Source organism: Zootoca vivipara, chromosome 1, assembly GCF_963506605.1.
Source record: "Zootoca vivipara chromosome 1, rZooViv1.1, whole genome shotgun sequence".
Classification (NCBI taxonomy): Eukaryota; Metazoa; Chordata; class Lepidosauria; order Squamata; family Lacertidae; genus Zootoca; species Zootoca vivipara.
In genome coordinates this window covers 106245052-106266783 of record NC_083276.1, presented here as the reverse complement: position 1 = coordinate 106266783, position 21732 = coordinate 106245052, and the positions used below count along the sequence as shown (strand labels likewise).

General features: G+C 42.3%; 1 protein-coding gene across 2 annotated transcripts in view; it reads left to right on the top strand.

Annotated features, from left to right (window-relative positions):
- Positions 1 to 446: 446 nt before the first annotated feature.
- LY75 (lymphocyte antigen 75) overlaps positions 447 to 21732 on the top strand; it is a 54943-nt gene continuing 33657 nt past the window's right edge. The window contains exons 1-7 of one of the 2 annotated variants that reach the window (XM_035132363.2): positions 447 to 809; positions 10064 to 10435; positions 18519 to 18692; positions 19051 to 19215; positions 19815 to 19925; positions 20128 to 20271; positions 20739 to 20924. In XM_035132363.2, coding sequence (XP_034988254.1) covers positions 689 to 809; positions 10064 to 10435; positions 18519 to 18692; positions 19051 to 19215; positions 19815 to 19925; positions 20128 to 20271; positions 20739 to 20924 — 1273 coding nt within the window. In that variant the 5' untranslated portion in view covers positions 447 to 688. Of the gene's footprint in view, positions 810 to 10063; positions 10436 to 18518; positions 18693 to 19050; positions 19216 to 19814; positions 19926 to 20127; positions 20272 to 20735; positions 20925 to 21732 lie in introns of both variants that reach the window. The other variant, XM_035132362.2, reaches the window with a different exon arrangement.

The following is a 21732-nucleotide window of genomic DNA, read 5'->3' as shown; positions in this document are numbered from 1 at the left end:
ATACAAGTCACTACATCAAGCCACAAAGATTACTGTGGAATTTGCAAAAGAAAGCATATGTAAAAATTAAAAGAAAAATAAAAAATAATAAGGTGCATTACTGAAATAAATGCACTTTTCGACGGTATTCTAATTTTCCGAGTTTCACCTGTACAGTATATACCACCCTCCTCAAGCACTCCAGCACCTATATTCTGTCAGCCGTATTGCCTCGCTGCTAAACCGCTAAAACTCCTACGTACTGGGGTTCATCTCTCTTGCAGGGCGATTCTCTTTTTTGTTGCAGCTTGCTTGTTTACTTTCGGTATCTTAACTTCTCATCGCGGGACCTCGCCTTATCTACAGCCTTAGGCCCCTTTAAGGCGAAGGAGTGGGTGTGAGAGATACCAGCGCTTATATAGCAGCTCCTCGCCATCCGCGCGCACTGCTCGGCCTATCTTCTCCTGGCAACAATTTGCGCCTTAAGACCAGGGCAAGGCGACAAAAACCGTGATTGGCCCTGGACGTCCGCCAATAGGTTGCGCTCCGTTGTCATTGGCGCTGCGGCGGTGGCGGCGGCGGCGGCGGAGACCGAGCTCCTGGGAAGCGCCCAGAAGAGGAGAGGGGCAGCATTTCTCTGGGAAAGCGGCGGCCGTGCCCGCCCGTCTCCGCACTTGCCGCTGCAACTTTGCCGTCCGCTGCGGGGAGGATGAGGAGGGGGGCGCGCCGGCATTTCCTGCCCGCCACCTGCCGGGAAGCTCGGCTGCAGCTCTTGCTACCGCCCCTGCTGCTCGCCACCTTGCTGTGCTGTGGCGCGCGCTGCTCCTCAGGTAAAAACCGCAGCCTGGCGGGTAACTTGGCCGCGCACTTTTGCGCCCGGTCTGGAGACCGAGGGAACCCCTCGAGACGGGAAAGAGCAGGCGGAAAAAAATCCCCGCGCAAAGTTCTCGAGGGTTGGTGGGGAGAAGCCCCTCCTCGTGGCGCGGTGCAAGTTTCTAGAGGGGTGGGGTTTTGGTTTTTTTTAAAAAAGACTCACCTTGGTGCAGTTAGATTCCATAGATTTAACAGATGCTTTTTGCTGGGGTGGGGCAGCCCTTTAGCTGCTAATGTGTGCGCGCGTGTTATTTCGATTACTTCAAAATGTTGGGGGGGGGGGCGCAGCTCTGCACCGCACTGGGACGCGCCCTCCCACTCCTTGCGCCGAGCGGGGCCCTGGACGTCAGTCCTGACGGCACCGCTGAAGCGAAGCCTTGCGAAACTGAAAGTGTCCCTCGCTTGTTCCCCATTTTCTGAAGTAACCGAAATGCCCCGAGTGGGTTTCCCCCCCGTGGTGGGTGGGTGGGTTTCCCCTGCTGAAATTGTGTCTTCTGAACCACCCGGGGAAGGGGGTGGGGGTGGGAAAGCACATTTATCTTCCCACATGCGTAGGACGGATGTCTTCTTTTCTCGAGCTACGTTTGAAAGGAACAGTGACTAGACAGAAATCCGTATTTTATTTTTAGCTCGGCAACGTGCACATTTCGTCCAAGGGCTCCGGCCGGCCTGGAACCCCGGGAAGTACTGATATAAAACACGAGAACGTTTGCAGAGCACCTTTCTCCTGACAACTAAGAAGTGTAGCTTCTCGAGATCCGAGCCAGTAGGAGTTTGAGCCCTACTTTCCACCAATAGGGTGGAGGCGACCTCCTCTAGCAGCTTCTGCGGTAGAAGGTGCTTTAATCCTGCGAGCTAGAGTGGGCGGGGCAAGAAATGACTTTCGTTTTTCCTCTTCTGTTGCCCGGATTGCCAAGTGCATTTTTCACCTCCTCCGTTTTTCAACAGCTTTCCCACACACCCTTTTTGCTCTTTCTCCAGGAATTGTTTATATGCTCCGGGGAACCTCTGTAATAGAATCCTTCCGCAGTATGACTCAGGGGCTCAAAGGTTGGCCTGACTTCAATTGCCACCCAGTTCAGAGTAAAGAAAGGACAGTTCCTGGGTGGGTGAAGGGGAATTCCACAAACCGGTTGGAACTACCGGAGGAGCTCCTTGGCTACAGTCAGGAGGAAGGTGGATTGTTTTGTTTCCTTCCAGGCAATAGAGCAAATTCTCCTAAGGGAGATACTTTGCCACTTCTGGCAATGTCTGCTTTAAAAGAAGTTTGCAAAAGTTTAGTGTGCACAATTTTTCACTGCACTGCATTTCCATGGTGCAAAAATAGCACCTGTTTAATGTCTACCTGTTATGCAGTGGTAGTTGTTCAGGCATCTTGATTTGGCTCATGTGATATCCTTGGACCAGTCAGGTATTGTGCCTGGTTCTCATACTTAGTTTGAAGACTGGAAGTATTGGCACCAGTGATACGGATTTTCTAGAAGTTTTGAATTGGACAGTTTTCTTAAACTAATTTGAGATTTGAAGTTTAAAAAGTATGCCATGTTAATTTTACATGATGTACTGTATTGGCCCAAATATAAGCTGCACTCGAATGTAAGCCGCACCTTTAAAATTGGAGGGGGGGGAGAAGAAAAAATGAAAAAAATACCCCGTTCTCTCCCTTCCCAGCCTTGGAGGAGATGACAGAGGACTATGCACAGGGCGGGCGCCGTTTTGCCACGCTCCTGGCACTGTTTGCCCAGCACTCCTGACTGCACACCGTAAGGTCGTGAATATAAGCCGCACTTTTCATGGTTGGAATTTGGGGGAATAATAGAATCATAGAGTTGGAAGAGACCACAAGGGCCATCCATTCCAACCCCCTGCCAAGCAGGACATACCATCAAAGTATTCCTGACAGATGGCTGTCAAGCCTCCGCTTAAAGACCTCCAAAGAAAGAGACTCCACCACACTCCTTGGCAGCAAATTCCACTGTCGAACAGCTCTTACTGTCAGGAAGTTCTTCCTAATGTTTAGGTGGAATCTTCTTTCTTGTAGTTTGAATTCTATATGGCATCCTTATAGAATTTCTATATGGATCTATATGGCATCGTTTAATATATTTGAAGATGGCTATCATATCACCCCTTAACCTTCTCTTCTCCAGGCTAAACATGCCTAGCTCCTAAGCCGTTCCTCATAAGGCATCGTTTCCAGGCCTTCGACCATTTTCTTTGCCCTCCTCTGGACACGTTCCAGCTCGTCAGTATCCTTCTTGAACTGTGGTGCCTAGAACTGGACACAGTACTCCAGGTGATGTCTGACCATAGCAGAATACAGTGGTACTATTACTTCCCTTGATCTAGATGCTATACTCCTATTGATGCAGCCCAGAATTGCATTGGCTTTTTGAGCTGCTACATCACACTGTTGACTCATGTCAAGTTTGTGGTCTACCAAGACTCCTAGATCCTTTTCACATGTACTGCTCTCAAGCCAGGTGTCACCCATTCTGTATTTGTGCCTTTCATTTTTTTTGCCCAAGTGTAGTACTTTACATTTCTCCTTGTTAAAATTCATCTTGTTTGCTTTGGCCCAGTTCTCTAATCTATTAAGGTCATTTTGAAGTGTGATCCTGTCCTCTGGGGTATTAGCCACCCCTCCTAATTTGGTGTCATCTGCAAACTTGCTCAGGATGCCCTCAAGCCCATCATCCAAGTCATTGATAAAAATGTTGAATAAGACTGGGCCCAAGACAGAACCCTGTGGCACCCTACCGGTACTAGTCACTTCTCTCCAGGATTATGAGGAGCCATTGATGAGCACCTTTGGGTTCGGTCAGTCAGTCAGTTACAAATCCACTGAATGGTAGCATTGTCTAGCCCGCATTTTACTAGCTTCTTTACAAGAATATCATGGGGCACCTTGTCAAAGGCCTTGCTGAAATCAAGATATGCTACATCCACAGCGTTCCCTTCATCTACCAGATTGATCAGATTAGTCTGACATGACCTATTTTTCAGAAACTCATGCTGACTTTTAGTGATCACAGCGTTCTTCCATATGCTGTCCCTTCCAAAGTCTCTTGCATATTCCCGGAGGACTGACTTTGCTGCTCGTCTTCATATTCCTGATCAACTGTGATGAGGGAGAGATCTTCAGATGGAGTCTGTTCTTCGTCTTCCATTTTAAGGGAGAGTACTTCAAATCGATTGTGTAGTTCTAAACCCTCAGAGCGATCTCTGGGCCTTCTACTTCTATGAGTCACATTCCTCCATACACCTGGCTCCTGTGCTGGGGAACTGACCTCCTCCTCAGGGATGTCCCCTGTCTCCTCTTTGGTGCAGAAAGTGTGCTCTGCTGCATCCAAGAAAAGCTCCAGCTCATTAATTTTCTGGAGCATAGATACACGGGCCTGAAGTTGCTGGACCTTGTCTTCTAGTAGGGCAACCAACTTGCACTTGCCACAGGTGTAGCTGCCTACATCCTTTGGCAAGAATACAAACTTTGCGCAGGAATTGCAGGTGACTGCAGTTGTTCCCTCACCCTCCATCTTGAAAAGCTTGAGGTCAGGACAAAAAAGAAGCCTAGGGCTCCCCCAATAAATGTTTGAGACTAACTCCCCTAAATCTAAAAGATGGCTTAAACTGCATGCGCCGCTGGACTCCAGGCACTGACTAGCTCCACCCACAGCTAGTCACCTGACTCCACAGAAGCCCCGCCCCCTCAGACCATGTGCTCAGGGACCATGTGCACACTTCCAAGGTCACCTGCAAGGTCACCGGCTAGAAACAAACACACACACAAGCCTGGAGAGTTACACAAATCCAAGAGGCAGAAGCTCTTGTGCTCCCTCCTCAGTCGCTGGACTCCAGGCACTGAAAAGTGAAAAGTGAGGCTTATATTCAGGCCAATATGGTATAAACATCCCAGTTTTTCTCTCAATGGCTAAAGTAAATGTTTGAAGAAGAGGGAAAGCATCCTTATAGTGCAATCCTATGCATGTCTACTCAGAAGTAAGGCCCATTGAATTCTGTAGGATTACCTCTGGGTTGGTGTGTATAGGATTGCAACCTTAATGTCGTTTGAATGTTATATTCAAATACACTCAAAAGCTTTCAGTCAAACTTAATTTTTTACCGGAATACTTGCAAATAATTCAAGGCATGACGGTTAGAACCCAACACCGTGAAAAGGGCAGAATATACATTTCCCTAATTAAATAACTAAATAAAAGCCTGCAAAAGTAAAATACAAAAAGTACTTGGAGAAACTTGCCAAGCTTGTCATTAAACTGGCTCATGCTACAATGCGAGAGTCCCTAGTATAGCATGATAGCAGGGATTGTTTCTTCAATTAATCACAGGTTCCAACACAATGAGGTCTGGGGATCTTTAGCGCTTAAGGGGTGAGAAATACTTGTTTAGGCTTTTTTTCAGTGACAGCTCTGGGTAAATAAGAACTTACAGCCTCAGTGTTTTTTAGTGCTTCCTTTCTATAACTCTTAAGCTTCAGATGTTTACAGTGGCAGGCATACCTTTTAGCTTGCATCCTGATACGACAAGACTTTCGGCTGTTTTTTCCTCTAGACAAGAGTTACTGGTTTTGTCTGATAGAACAGGAAGGAAGTAAAGGAGCTAGTAGTAAAGGAAGAGTGGTAAGAGAAAGAAGAGAACAAAGGGAGAAAAGCTACAATGTTGACAGCTCTTGCACTACAAAGAGGTGATGTGATGCCTCTGTATACTTAGGTCTTAGGAACGTGAGGCTTTAAGTTATAACTAAATAAATATTGCCTATAGACAATATTTGTGATTGCTGGAGCTGATTTCCGCTTTTGTAGAGAAGTTTTCCCATCTTAAGATACATATCTTACAATTCTCATGTTTGAAGAACCTGTATCTATGACAGGCATTTTCCCATTGAATTAAATGAAGTGGCACTCAGATGTAGATGCAGGCCAGGGTGTGTGTGGATAATAACATGTTTGCCTTGCTCTCGTTCTCGTCTACCCTGTGCTGATGGTGCTGTCAGCGCGCCAACTGGTCCCACTGCTGCTGGAAATACAGCCCTCAGGTGACTCTCCTGGCTCAAGGCTGGCAACAAGGCTGCTATAGCAGCCAGGTGCATTTAGGGTTGCCAGACTCAATTGAGGACAGGACTTCTGTGCCTTTAATTGCCCTGCTCTCTTTTGAGTCTGGAAACCTTAGAGAAACCAGCAGACCCTTTGTTTAATTTCCAAGCAAAGGGTCTGCTGGTTTCTCTTTAAGGTTTCCAGACTCAAAAGAGAGCAGGGCAATTAAAGGCACAGAAGTCCTGTCCTCTATTGAGTCTGGCAACCCTAGGTGCATTACACAGCACAGTGCTGGGCAACTGTGGGTGAGACTCTTCTCTGACCTTGAAAAGAAGGGAAACAAGTGTAAGAGACTGGCGGATGTATATAGCATTTGCAGCAGCACCCCAGAGTTCTACTCAGTGGCCAGCCAGGTGATGCTGATACATTAGAATTACATAGTATCTCTTCTGATTCATTAGTGCAGTTGCAACAGCCCTATGGAATAGACCCGTCTTCTATTATTTCCATATTGCAGAAGGCTGAGTGAGGATGACATAACCTAATGTTCGTGGCTGAGGTTTAAGTGGGGACTTCTGGCTGAAACCTCACAGTTCTTCAGTAACCAGAAAAGCTTGCAAGTGGGACGTGACAGAAAGAGACACCCCATGATGTTTTCTCCGCACAGCCAGTGATCAGAAACATGCTGTTTCTGATTATAGGCAGTCTGTTCTTTGTTGGCATGACTTAACTGCTGTTGCTATACTTGTGCTTGTGTGTTCGCTAGCTTTTCCAAGGTAACATAAATTCTGCACACAAAAGAGGAGTCCATGTATATACATCAACTTGTACAAATTATACATGCATAATAATTTCTCTTATGTTGAATAGTTTATTCTGCTTCTGCGTCTCAAGGTGTTGCAGTCCATTTCCCAATGACTTGTTGCCTTTCAGAGTTTAACTTTTCTGTGAATTTAGGCATTGTATCTGTAATATTTGGTTTAGCTTAGTTAAATGCATCAATCTGCATCTCCAGGTAGCAATAGTAATGCCCCCTTGTCTGAAACACTGGAGAGCCACTGCCACTCAGTGTAGACCAGGCATAGGCAACCTTGGCTCTCCAGATGTTTTAGAACTACAACTCCCATGATCCCTAGCTAACAGGGCCGGTGGTCAGGGATCATGGGAGTTGTAGTTCCAAAACTTCTGGAGAGCCAAGGTTGCCTATGCCTGCTGTAGACAGTACAGAGCTCAATGGACCAATGGTCCAATTCAGTATCCCATGTCTACAATTCTCAATACCTTTTACAATACTTATTTTCTTATTGCTTGCATCATTGGAAGGACTCTCATAATGCTCCATCATTTGTATTCCAAGATGTGATGTTTGCTTCCATATGTAGTTTTTTTTTTAAAAAAATCCTTTGTGTGTCTTAACATTTTCCTTGCAACTCTGTTAAGTGGGGTTAGTTTTAACTGCTGTGACATAAACAACTCAGGCTGTCCTATATTGGACTGCCCTGAGCCATCTCTCTGCAGAAAATCTTGAGAACTTCAAAACATTTTAAGGTGGAGGCACTTTCCAGCTACCTTAACTGACATTGTTAATCATAGGAAACCCCTTGCGGTTGGACATGTAGGAGAATCATAGAATTGTAGAGTTGGAAGAGACCCTGAGGATCATCTAGTCCAGGCCTCCTCAAACTCTGCCCTCCAGATGTTTTTGGCCTACAATTCCCATGATCCCTAGGTAGCAGGACCAGTGGTCAGGGATGATGGGAATTGTAGTCTCAAAACATCTGGAGGGCCGAGTTTGAGGAAGCCTGATCTAGTCCAACCCCCTGCAATGCTGGAAAATAGTACAGGGATCAAACCTGCAACCTTGGCATCATCAGCATCACACTCTGAATTAGTTCCTCTCTGTTTACTGGGTTTTCTTCAGCTGCAGGAGAAATACTGCTTATGTAAAAGAAGGTGGACTCAGCCTTTCTTGATCCTCTTCTTTATCTATTTAGAAACTTGGTTGTTTAAATTTTGTGAGTGCTGATGTGTGGTTTAAAATGATGTTGAGGTGTGGATTAGCTTGCTCAGCCCATGGAGATGATAAACAATAAATACTTATGTGACAGGGTTTAACCTCATGGGATCGATGTGCTCACTTCTAATGCTGGATGAGGGGTGATTATAGCTAGGAGTGGATTCCTCTTGAGATTCAAATCACATGGGTCAGATTTCTGATGATCAAGTAAGCTTGAGTCTCAGCAGTTTCAGGAAACATGAAGAGTAAAGAGATTATTGTGTGCCAGAGGAAATGGTGCTCTACAAAAAATATATCTTCTTGTGTTGTTGTTCATAAATGACATTTTAGAATGTGTTGGCAGGCATAAGATGGCAGCTCTTATCTGCCCACCCCTTTATTTAATGAAGCAAGCTATTATACTTTACACCATGTCAGTGATAAGGTTTTAGTTAATTTCTGGCTGTTTAAAAAACAAAAGTTATGGAACGTTGATTAAAAATCAATGTCATAATCAGTTGCAAATTAGGAACTATGTTATACTAAGGCTTATTGTTGTGTTGTCTAACTACAGAACAAACACACGCAAGCACACACACACACACACTCCAAAGGCTGCAAACTATAAATCAAATCAAATAAAGAGAATATTGCACTCCCAATAAGACTGAACACCAGGCCAATCAATTCTTCCTGTGCGCATGTCTTAATGCCGAGTTAAGAGATTGAATACTGACTACGTACTCTTATGCTGCCCCCCCCTTTCCACAGAATTATCCATGAGGGGTTAGGTGAAGTATTGTTTGTTTATTTTCTTGAGTATTCAGCAGCCTGCTCCAGCACTGGGTGACATTTTAGAAATGAAATAGAAGTTGCATAGTGCATTTCAGCTGAAGGCATAAAACACAGCACAATTGTTTTCTTCCAGCAAATTGCTGGAGGCATGACTCCAAGGAATAGGCCCTGAGTGGGCTGTGAATGCACAAACATACTTCTCTCCAGCTAGAAGCTTTTGTATATAAAATTCCAGCATTCAGGCTAATGAATTCTGAATAAATATTTTATGTCCCAGTTAACTTGCTATTTTCTATAGCTTTATTTAACAGAGCAATTATTACTTCGGCACTGATCTTCTTCTTTTTTTAAAAAAAAGTACCAGTAATTTAATAGACACACACATATACAGGATGTAACAAAAACACATTTTCCTACATGTCAAAAGAGGTTTAACCATCTCTATACATGGCTGTCCCCAGGGATTATTTGCTGCAGTGTAAATTAGACAAAAACCACACAATTTAGCTTGTGCTTTTATGTAAGATTTGCTCACCACAAAATTTCAGTCAAGGTGCCTAAGGCTATCTGGGATAAATTTCATGATGAGTTGCAACTACTTTGGACTTCAAAATACTTCTAGGAAAGGGTTTCCCATCATCCCAGCTAGCAGGACAGGGATAATGGGAATTGTAGTCGAAAAACAGCTGGAGACCCAAGTTTGGGAAATGCTGTATCTAGAGACTAATAAAAGTCAGAATTAGGAAAGAGGGACCTGTGGCCATCAAGATGATATTGGACTCCAACTTCTGGATGCCACAGATTCCTTGTTCCAGGTAAAAGTGAGCTGTGTTCTATTGCCCCTAAGGTGTGATAATTGATTTAAGCTCTAGGACCTCTGGTTTACAGAACTTGGTAATTTACCACTTTGTGCTAAATTTAAAAGTTTTCCACTTTTAAAAGTTGTTGATAAGACTTTTTAAAGTTCTAATGAACACATTCCTGTTGTTTCTAAACAATACATTTGATTCTAATAAACCTAGAATTACACACACACCCAACAAACAAACCATATCAATTTCCTTTGCCCATTTATTTGATGAGTTACCCTCATTAGTTCATCCTTGATCAGGCTTATCAAATTTATAGTTGGAGTACATTTTACATAGCAGTAAATTTACAGAGCAGCAACTTTCTGTATTGGGTATTACATGTTTAGAATCATACATTTAGGGAGATATTATGTTGCAGAAAGACTTTAGAACATAAACTCTTGGTAGTAGTTTCCATGAAGCATTTTCTTAATGTGCCTCCAGTATAGTATTGTTTCCCCACTGCAAATCACAGAAGCAAAACTCACCAAAGCATATGCCTCTTTTCTATGCAGATAACAATGTCTTCACCATCCGCCATGAAAAAACCAACAAGTGCATCCAAGTTAAAAACCAGCAGATAACAACGGGAGACTGCCAAGGAGCAGAAGAGACCTTATGGACATGGGTCTCCCAGCATCGCCTTTTTAACTTGGGGTCCCAAAAGTGCCTTGGACTAGAAACTGCCAAATCCCAGAATCCCTTGAAAGTGGTGGATTGTGACTCAGATCTTTCACTGTGGTGGCGCTGTGACGATGCCTCAATATCATCTGCATCTGAGAACAAGCTGACTTTAAAGAATGGAATTGTGACAGCAAGCATAAACTCTTCTGATACCTGGAGAAGAAGCAATTCCAGTGATACTATTTGTAAACTCCCTTATCGCAGTATGTATTTTCCTTCTCATTTGTTTTATCTGGAGAAAGGAGACATGAGTTTCAGTTAAGTAAATACGTAGATAAATGCTGGTTTTGTAAAGAGTAAACAGTCAACAGTGGTTCTGTCTAATGTGTATGGACTTGGACTAGGAAATCTTGGATTCAAATCTTCACAAAGCCATGGAAGCCCATTAGGTGACATTAGGCTAGTACACCTCCCTGAGCTCCTTGGAATGGCAGAATAAAAGTGTGATAAAGTGATTACCGGTAATTGCAATCTTTTCTAAAGTTTATGGATCAGGTCCAGTTTAAGTTCTGACTGGCAGTGCAATCCTGCATTTGTATATTGAGAAGTAAGCCCCTTTGAGTTCAGTTAGGACTTACTCCCCGTTAAGTGAGTTTAGGATAGGCATGACTAATGTAAATTTCATTGATTTTAATGAGATTAAAGACAACTTAATCTGGCTTGAACTCAGTGTTGGTTTACAGTAAGGGTTATCTAACATTTTTTTTAAAAAAAAAAAGCTGGCCTGAGTGTTGTATTTGCGGAGGATTACAGTTATTATGATATCAGAACATGAATGCTTTAAAAATAATAGATTATTTAACCAATTGGCCAAATCTTTTTGTACCTATCAAACTCTGAACCCCACTCATAGCTCGTATCAATTTTACAGATTAAGGAATAGCAAATTTAGAAATAATGACTTACACAACATTGTGCATGGCTGAGCTGAGTTTTCAACTCAAGTTTCCCAGGTCCAAATGTAACGCACTGCTCTGCACCACTGTTATGGGACTTGCTTTTGGTAGAAGGTCCAGGGATAGTAGCCCTTTTAAATAAGAATCTAATGAAGGCTGTAATCATATATTCCTTTACCTGGGAGAAAGTCTGACTGAACTTGGCAGGCTTTACTTCTATGTAGACACATACAGGTGCTGTAAAAAATGCAGACTGAAAATATTTAATCATGCTGTTACATCAATTCTTATGTGCAAGCATTGCAGCTTGCCAACTATACCTCCTTTCCTCCCCCTCATGCTTTTCTGATGGTTCCCGTACCCCCAAGGCCAATTTCTGGGGGGGGGGTGTGGGTGAAGAGCCTTGTTGAGCAAGCAGAAGTCCTTGTGCAGGTTTGTGCAGACAGGGGTGGTTAGGTAAATGCTGCCTACGGTTAACAGATCCTCAAGCATGCCAGAAATGGCATGGGAGAAAGAAAACTAAAACAACATGCATGCCTTCATTTTTCAACTACTAGCTGCTGCTGTTATTATTATTATTATTATTATTATTATTATTATTATTATTATTATGGACCATGTTTAGTTCAAACAAAATGTGAAACACTATGCTGTAAAACTAGAATGACGAGTAATGACAACACAGATATGGTTTAGCCTAGTTACTGAAGATGGCCGACAAATAATAATGGGAATAATCTCATTTTGCAGCCAGCTGCTTTGCATGTAGGCCAGATCTGGCTCCCTGGACCATTTTACCTAGACCCTTGTAGTTCTCCCAAGTTTAATCAAATTGTTTTTTTAAAAAAAATCAAGTTTTACTCATAAGGGGGGGAAATACATATTTTCAAGTTGTAAGATATAAAGATATCCCATATTTTATTCTATTTGCTTTAAAACAACTTCCTATGTGTTTCCACTATAAAAATCCTCAATATGGCCTACAGTAAAAAATCATAACAATATGCATGATTTAAATGAAATTTAAATGCTGCGCTGAGCAGTTTGGCCCTCAAGACTCTGGGTGACACAAGTCCATGGCTGGATTTACCGCTAACAGTAACGTTATTATTATGAAAAGAATTTAAGCAGGGGAGGTCACCCACTAACATGATGAGAAGTGTGAATACAACTCAAACACTGAACTCAAGTGTGAATACAACTCAAACACTGAACTCAAGTGTGAATACAACTCAAACACTAGAGAAACACGAACAATGTACTGAATACAGTATAAGGTATAACAGTGAGTAGTGGGAGAACTTGCAAATGGTGCCATAATGATTAGGCTTTATGCCCTGGACACACTATTGCTGTCTCAACCCCCACTTAAGTGCCCAGAAAACAGTGAGGATTGTCGGTGTATGTCAACCTGTGTTTTCTAATTGGCTGCATAGTAGGCACCCCTAGTTTACATATCCAAACTCTTTGTGAATTTGTGGTTCTCGCTGAGGAAAATGTTCTAACGTGCCCAAGCAAGTGAAAATTTACCTCAAGGCGGGTACTTTTGTCTTTCTCTGTTGCTGGGGAGAAACTTGGTTTGGATACACACTATATCTTTAAAGCACATTCGAAACACATTTTTCCCCTCAAAGATTTCTGGGTACTGTAGTTTATTAAAGGTATTGGGAATTATAATGTTGTGAGGGGTAAACGACAGTGCCCAGAATACTTCGAGGGGAGGTGGGAATGTGAAATCTGCTTCAAATGTGCTTTACAGTGTGCTGCGCTGCAATTTCTAGGCATGATTTTTTGTGTGTGTTTATGTAACTATGAAGCATTAATGCTTGGGTCTGCTTTCTCCTCCTTTCCCTCCTCCTCCCCCTCCCCTTCCCATTCTTTTTTCATTTTTGGTTTTGTCAAATAGCTTATAAGGGCATAGATACATACTGTGGTGTTCAGTCCCTCAGTACAGTGCATAGGAAAAAAAACCATAGGTGTTTTATATATTACTGTATATAATAACTCCTACTGAATTTGAAAGGGCTGCCACGTCCATACAGTTGGCATAGGCTGCGGCCACCACACAATTTTGGGGTGTTTACATCTACTATAGTTTGAGCCACACTGACAATTTCAGGCAGACCTTAAAGATCTACTTTGATTGCAGAAAGAACCTGCAAATTTGTTAGATTAAACCACAGTAGAAGTGCATAGTTATCATACAATAGTAGCCTTTTTTCTACAAAGCAGTCAAAAGACCAGCTATCCCAGTTGAAGCAGGTAACATAGGTAGGCTGGCTAGTTTTGCACTCTTGCTGAGCTGACTATCACTTCTAATCCACTTGACTGATTTTCTTTATCGGCTCCACTGACTTTGAGGCATTGGTTTCTGGAGTGGGGGCAAAGTCCCCTATTTGAGCCGTAGATCCCCAACTCCATCGCATCCTGGTCTCCGTTTCTTTGAGCTCCTGCCATCGGGACAGAGATACAGAACAATGAAGGCGAGAACGAGCCGTCTCAAGAACAGTTTCTTCTCTAGAGCAATTTCCGCCTTAAATGGAAAGTCTGGACTTTGAAGTCATCTTATTTTTACTTGCCATTTTGTATTGTATTGTTTAATTAATGTTTTGTAGTTATTTTAAATTTATGTGGAGTGCCTTATCTGAGTGGATGGAGCAGCCGAGTAATTTCGTTGTTCCCGCAGGGGGGCAATGACAATAAAGATTATCTTATCTTATCTAACTGTCATTTTAAAAAATTAAAAAATAAAAGCAAGACTCTAGGTCTTGTAGATCTCAAGATATGAGGCAAAATGTGCAGGCATTATTCCGCCTGCTGGTTTTGTGAGAAATAACCCTTATACTGCCTTTCATAGTCTTTAGTCAATGAATGAAGTCATTGGTGCAGTTGACATTTAGGAAAGCAGAGCTAGCCATATAGAGTGACATGGTCACTGCCTGGAGACAGAGTTTTCAGTTTCATTTTTAAGCTAATTTTTAGTTCTCCTGGTCGAGTTGAGGTTGCTGCGCATGGAAAACAGTTCAGAAATCCAGAAGTTTAGTGCTTAGGCCAGGGGTCCCCAGACTTACCCGCCTTCGGGCCGGTGCCCGCCGCGCCGATCGCGCGGAGGGCAGGGGAGTGCGCGCACAGTGGGCCGGAGGGTGGAGGAGTGCGCGCCAGTGCGCATGCGCACACCCATTTACTGGCGCGGTGGCGCGCTTCCAGGCCGGAAAAAATGCCGAAAATTGTTTGTGCGCATGCGTATGGGCCTCCCCCGACCCGGAAGTGCACCGGAAATGACCTCTTCTGGGTCGGGAGAGGCCCATAAGCATGCGCAGAAACGATTTTCGGCAATTTTTTTCAGATCTGGAAGCGCGACACCACACAGCGCGACGCAATAGCGGGCAGCGGGCGACGGGGGTCGTCGCGGGCCGGATTGGGAGGCCAATTGGGCCGCATCTGGCCCGGGGGCCGTAGTCTGGGGACCCCTGGCTTAGGCCCTGGTTAGGCAGTAATGTGCCTATCAAAACACAACAGGTAACAGTAAAGGCAAGAGTCAATAGCTCAGGTGTTATTTTATTACAGAAAAATGTGACGTACACACACACAGTTTGTAAACATTTAAAAGTTGCTCCATGCTGCAAACGCAGATAAGGCCACCATCGTTATTGTATCCAGATTGCAGGGTGTGGGGCTATTTTGCTGAGAGAGTGTTAACCTGTTAAAAGAATTTGTGATGGACCCTTAAAGTATCCCAGAAGTGCTTCTGAGTGGGATAGGGAGGCAACAACCTTGCAGTCAAGTCTCCAGAGGTGTTGGTTTTTTGAAAGGGAAACTGGGCCTGTGAAGTTCATAGTAGCAGCCATGTTGAGGAGAGGGTGTGATTATTGTTTTTTCTCACTCATGGGAGGAAAAAGGACCCTTGAGACTGGGGGATTTTGCTGCAAAAAGCAACTTGAAGGGAAAGTTAATCACCCATACAATCCTACGTGCCACTGCTGTGATCAACTCCACAGCCCTCTGTACACATTTCAAAAAATAATAATCCTCAACCACACCTGAGAAGTTACTAGCACCTCTTACTCATCTGGTTGTTTTGTCATTGACTGGTTTGAGTTTTCAGTCAAACATGTATATTCCCTCCCTGTTGGGTCACAACAAAGCTCAAGACTATTTCAGTTGCTCCCTTGCAGAGCAGCAAAGCTGTTCGAAAGTCAAGAAAATGTTTTTTTCCCCAATACAAAATGCATGTTTTATGTCTTTAGATTTATAATTATGTATTTTGTATGTATACTTTGCCAGAATCTAGGGTGGGTGGAATTCTTGCAGGTGTCCAATGCTTTTTCAGTTACTGTATTACTTTCCTACCCCTGGCAATACATATGTTCTGTTTCACTTTTCAAATTCATACATTGTTTGATTGAATGCTTCCTCCCGACCACCAATATTGACATGAGTATTAAAAAAAAACATGGGAAGAAACTAAGGTTGAACTCATTTTCTGCCCTCCTCAATATTGATGGCTCAATAGGTGGGTTGGGAGAAAGGATGAACCCCTTTCTGCCAGTGTGTGGAGTCCTGCTGTTGAGGGTTTTGCTGTGATGTATAGGCCCAGTCTTCACCTGAGCAGGTGGTAGCCAGTGGAGGCATGAAAATTTGGGGGCAGGGGCTACAGGATCCATTGGATCTTATGTCAGGCCAGCTCCCAGAGAGGGGCCTGGATTCTGGTACAGTGGTGAGGGGAGCACAAAATAACTCTTAACACTCCCCACCCCATCCTTCTTCCCTCATCTGCAGAAGCTGGCAGGGATGCAGTAGTGCTTTGATGACTCCCTGGGGGGGGGGACAGGATTGCTCTGCCCCAAGGCAAATTTTTAAAAATGAGGCACTTGTGTGAATGGCATGAAAGAACTACAGCTCTGTTGCCAGCCATTTCTCAGAATTTCCAGTACAGTCGTACCTCGGGTTACGAACACCCCGGGTTACGAACAACTCAGGTTATGAACTGCGTAAACCCAGAAGTATTTTCGGCCGCGCGTGCAGTTTGCAAAATGGCGGTTCGGGTTACGAACTGCGACCCGGAACGGATCGTGTTCGTAACCCAAGGTACTACTGTACTGTACAATAATCCTCATCATGGTGAACCATGATATAGTAGCATTTTCCAGTACAGTGGTGCCTCGCTAGATGAAATTAATTCATTCCACAGGTCTTTTCTTATAGCGAAAAATTCATCTAGCGAATCCCATAGGAATGCATTGAATTTTTTTTGAATTTTTTTTTTGCCCATAGGAACGCATTAATTGAATTTCAATGCATTCCTATGGGAAACCGCCATTCACTAGACAAATTTTTCGTAAAAGCATTCGTCTAGCGAGGTAACCTCCGCTCGAAAAATCCTTCCGTTAAGCGGAAATTTCGTTAAGCAGGGCATTCGTTAAGCGAGGCACCACTGCAGTTGCGAAAGGATGCATTAGTTATCACCTTGACAAGGTTGAAAGCTTGATATGCCAAGAAGTAGATGAAACTGCTACAGGGAAGAAGGACACGTGAATTGCGGAGCCCTAGAAACAGTATTGGTCTCTGCCTTGAGGCTTATTCTCATTTTCTTAAAGTGTTTTAAGAGTGGCTTGCACTGTTAACACAGTTAAATCTACTCCTTTTTCCTAGCAAGCAGGGCAGGTCCTTACTAAGGAGGCGCTCATGAGTATTTGCTGTTATAAGTGTCTTCTGTGGGATTGTGGCAACATTCCATCAATGCTAACAACCCCAAACATTAGATGGGAGGCTGCGTAGTACAGCACAGCATCAGGAGCGAAGTGTATCAGCAGCAGCTGGCGCTGAACTGACATACCCTAGGAATAGCTTTGCTGGTTGAGATACACTAGTTATGCCTTTCCCAAAGCATTGAACCCAAAACATGGGCTTACCCAGGATTTATTTTAGGGGAGGCAGCCTTTATGTTGTGGTGGGGGAGAACCAAGTTATCTGCAATGCAATTGATCAGTTAGTTAAGTATTTTTAATTACTTGATTTCAGGGTGGATTTGATTTAAATCAAACTGATTTAAATCACTAGTCAGTAAGGCTTGATTTAAATCATAGTTTTCTACATAAAGACTATTTCTTGCTGGTATAACTTTAATATGCAAGTAGATGAAGATTTTTAGAATAACAACTTTTCATATTAGTTTTTTATCCCCAGTTTAATAGGTTAATCATTCATATTTGGACAACTTTACTGTTGTACTTAGGGAGGAGAAAAATAATCATTACCTTAATAATAACAATTTAAATAGATTTATTCAACTGAAACAATAACATTACAGCATATGTTATTTGCTTAAACAAACATCCATGCTTGTTAACTAATATATATATATAGATTGTCAGCCCAGCCTACACATGAAAAACTTAAATACTGTCCACTCCAAACAATCAGAAAAATATTGTTTCCATTCTATTCACTGAACTTCTTGAAACTTAGCACTGAAGGGGTTGTTTCTGTATTCATAGGTTTGTAGAACAATAGGATTAAGGTCTTTTTCTCAACTCTGTTCATGTTATAACATTTTTGCTGTGAAGAAGAGGCATGTGATCTCTGTTGAGTCAAATTCAGTTTTGAGAACTGCAAAAGTAAACCAAGCATCTGTGATAATATCTTGTAGGCAGAGAAACTGCCCAATAATCTTACAAAAACCTCTGGAAGAGCATGACATTGTGAATGGATTAATGGAATTTATTTACCCAAAAAATTAAACATATACAACCTTATTCTACATAATTAAAAAAAAATCTTTATTTCATGATGGAATAACCTTTGGATGGTAATATATTTTCCTCAAAAAGCATTTTATTTTTTTAAAAAAATCCGATTTAAATGATTTTTTAAAAAATCATTGATTTTTATCCACCCTGCTTGATTTAGAGGGGGCAGTTGCCCCCCCCCCAGCACCTACTGGACTATGCTCATGCATAGCTGCTCAGCATGGGACCATAGTTTTGGGCCATGAGACATTTTTAATTTCAAGAGTTCACTGTTGAGTGATTTTTGTCTTCCATGGATCTTATCATATTAATTTGTTTTATATATCCATATTTATGCCCTCGCCTAAAGTACAGTGAAAACAACACAAAAAACCATTTTGTCTAATAAATTGAGAAAATAATAATAATGAATTGTTATTGCATGAAGTGCATATGGCTGAAATGTTAAGCATTTTCTTACAACATTATATTAAGATGCACTGCAACTCTGTTATATATACCTGTAAATAATAGCTTGCATGTGCCAATATAATCTTTACTTCTGAATGACTCCAACAGTGTCTTAATATTGGTTCAGTTTACCATGCGTTCATATCCATTACCACCCCCCTCAAATGTCAAAACCATTTCCCCCCTTACAGAGGTTTATACGAAGGATGGAAATGCCTATGGAAAGCCTTGTGAATTCCCTTTCCTATTTAATGGAACCTGGCATCATGATTGCACCCGCAATGAAATGTTTACAGATGGTGAATGGTGTTCTACAACCTACAATTTTGATCAAGATAAAGAATGGGGTGTCTGCTTAAAGCCAGGCAAGTAGCATTGCTAAAATGCTATATACTGTACTACACTGAAATGTTTAAATGTTTCTTTGATTGTCCTTGAAGCTTCCTGCTGCAGTTGCTATCTTCCTGCAACACCAATGTAGTGCACCACACCCTTTGAGAACCACTGGGCTGAAATGTACTGTATAATGACGCTTTTCACATAGATATGGGAGGTGCAGGCAGACTTTGTGTTCATCGCAATGCTTCGTTCTAACTATGCTCTTCATTTGAAGGGTGGGGGAAACATCTATATTGCCCCCTTCTGGAATTCTCAGCACATGGTTACTGTGCCTGTATGGGACCCAGATGGTTGCTTTTTAATTATTTATTTCTCTTGCATCAGAGGATGGTTGTCAAAATGCATGGGAACATGATGCAGATTCTGGAAATTGCTACCAGTTAAACACACAGGCTGCCCTTACTTGGAAAGAAGCATATGTCTCATGCCAGAGTCAAGGTGGAGATTTGCTGAGCATCGCCAGTGCATCCGAGTTAAGCCGTATTCAAGGTACGTACAACTGTATATACTGAATTTCTGGGGAAACCTGGCACTACCAAATTGGGGAGTAAGGATGGAACCTTAGCAAGAGGATTAGTGTCAAGGTAGATTCTTAGCTACCACCTCATATCTCTTGCAGGAGTTGCCTCCGCATAATTCTCTAGATGTGAATTATCAAAATTCCATTCTACACAAACTTACTTCATACTACCAATAACCAAAATGCCCACAGGAACTTCTGGACCCAGAATGTGTCCTTGGTTTTTTATCCCCCTTCCTTTTGCTTTCTCCTCCTTTTTCATCTACCTTCCACTCCCTGTGATACATAGGCTCCTCCTTAAACCATGGATTTGCTGAGCATGATGTACAAACTAAGCCACTATCTAATAAATTCATATAATGCTTGTGCAACCACATCCCATACTGTACTCCATAAGCTGGTGCCCAAATATTTCTGTTTGACCTTAAATATATATATATTATTACAGCAACCGAAAGCTACCTGGAAAGATGACACCGAGGTTCAGTACAGCTAAATGGTAACTATGAATTTACAGTGTGGAAACCAATCAATATTATTCATCTCTTAATATTTTTTAACTCTTTAGCAAAAGAAGGCATCGCACAGAGATTCTGGATTGGATTAAACCAGCTGGATATTTCTGGAGGCTGGCAGTGGTCGGATCATACACCATTGAATTTCCTCAGCTGGAGTCAAGGTGAGCACATTTCACTGTTCAGTTGCCCAGTGAAATTCTGTGCATGTCTACTCAGAAAAAGTCTCACTCTGTTCAGTGGATTACAGCCTTATCAAAGGATTGATTTATGGTGCTGAATGTTTGGAACTCTTCCTTTCCAGTCCTATAATTATGTGATACTATAACTTTAATTTTCTAAATACTTGTTGTTATTTTTCTATAGAGATTCAGAATTCATCTCCACTAGATGGATCTGGCTGTGTAGCTATGGAAGCCAACGAAGGTACCTGGATGAGTTATCCTTGTGAGAATAAACTTCCTTACGTTTGCAAGAAGCCATTCAACAATACCCAGTCAGAGTTTGCAGGTAAATTGGAATTAAATTGTGGATTTGGTTTTTGTTAGGCAGTTACATAGTTAAATTGACTCATATTTACAGCTGCTGCAGCATCTGTCCCACACTGCTCTGCAACTACTTTTTTCTTCGAGAACAGCTTAGTTATGGAAGCCTGCTTGCAAGAAAAACAGCATTCCAAAAAGTATATTCATTGCAATGCCTATTGGTCTAAAACCTTCAGAGTAGACAATAAAGAGGTGCAAAGGATAAGAGGAGAGTTTCAGCCAGGTGTGGCTGTTTTGTTTTCATTTGCAGAAATAGTTAATAGTTACAAAATCAGGGGAAACGTTTGGGAATTTTTATACTTGTAAAAATGCTATAGTGTCATGTTATAATTGCCTTTCAAAAAAAAGAAGAAGTTATGTGTGTTTTTTCTGCGCATCACCCGGTGTATATTTCTTGCTGAATGGTTCACATATTTTATTTATTCTCAGCAGTTGAGCAGTATGTGGAGAACCAGTGTGAACCTGATTGGCATTCCCACAATGGATTTTGCTATATGCTAATGAGCGGCACTGCTTCCTGGGAAGATGCACATCGGCTTTGCAATGCAAGCAATAGCAACCTTATCAGCATACACTCCATAGCAGATGTTGAGATAGTGGTTACAAAGCTTCATAATGGTAAGTTTGGCTAAGCGTAGGCATGAATTTCTTCTGCCTTTTTCATGCTAATCACCCCATCTCAACTTAAGACTAAATGACTGGAAATTTGGTTTAGAACAGGCATAGGCAACCTTCGGCCCTCCAGATGTTTTGGCCTACAACTCCCATGATCCTTAGCTAACAGGACCAGTGGTCAGGGATGATGGGAATTGTAGTCCAAAACATCTGGAGGGCCGAAGGTTGCCTATGCCTGGTTTAGAAGGTTACTTGCCCGGCATCAACATTACATATCTTTAGGTGCCAGGCAAAAACATTCCTCTTCTCCCAGGACTTTGACTATTTAAACAATCTATGACCTTTTAAACGGTGTGGGTGTGGATGTGTTTGTTACTACGGTCTTATATGGGTTCTTATATTGCAGGGATGTCCAACTTACAAGGGACTACGATCTACTCCCACTATTAAAAAAAAAACACCCATTGGGTTGAGCTTTTGGGGGGGGGAGCCAAAGTCATTGAGCTTTTTTTAGGAAGCCAAAGTTGTTGAGCTTTTAGGAAGCCAAGGATCCCCCCGCAATCAACCAGTAAATCGCAATCGATCTGTTGGACGTCCCTGTTACATTGTAAACCTCCTTGTGATCTTTGAATGAAGGATGGTATAGAAATTTATTCAATAACAACAACAGCTACTAGTACTACTTTATCTGTGGACATAATTTTTGTCACTCTAGATCACAGACTCAATAATAGAAATAAATATATATATTTTTCAACTTGGATAAAAAGTACTGTGCTTGCTCTATCTCTATATGTCTTGCCTTAGTCAC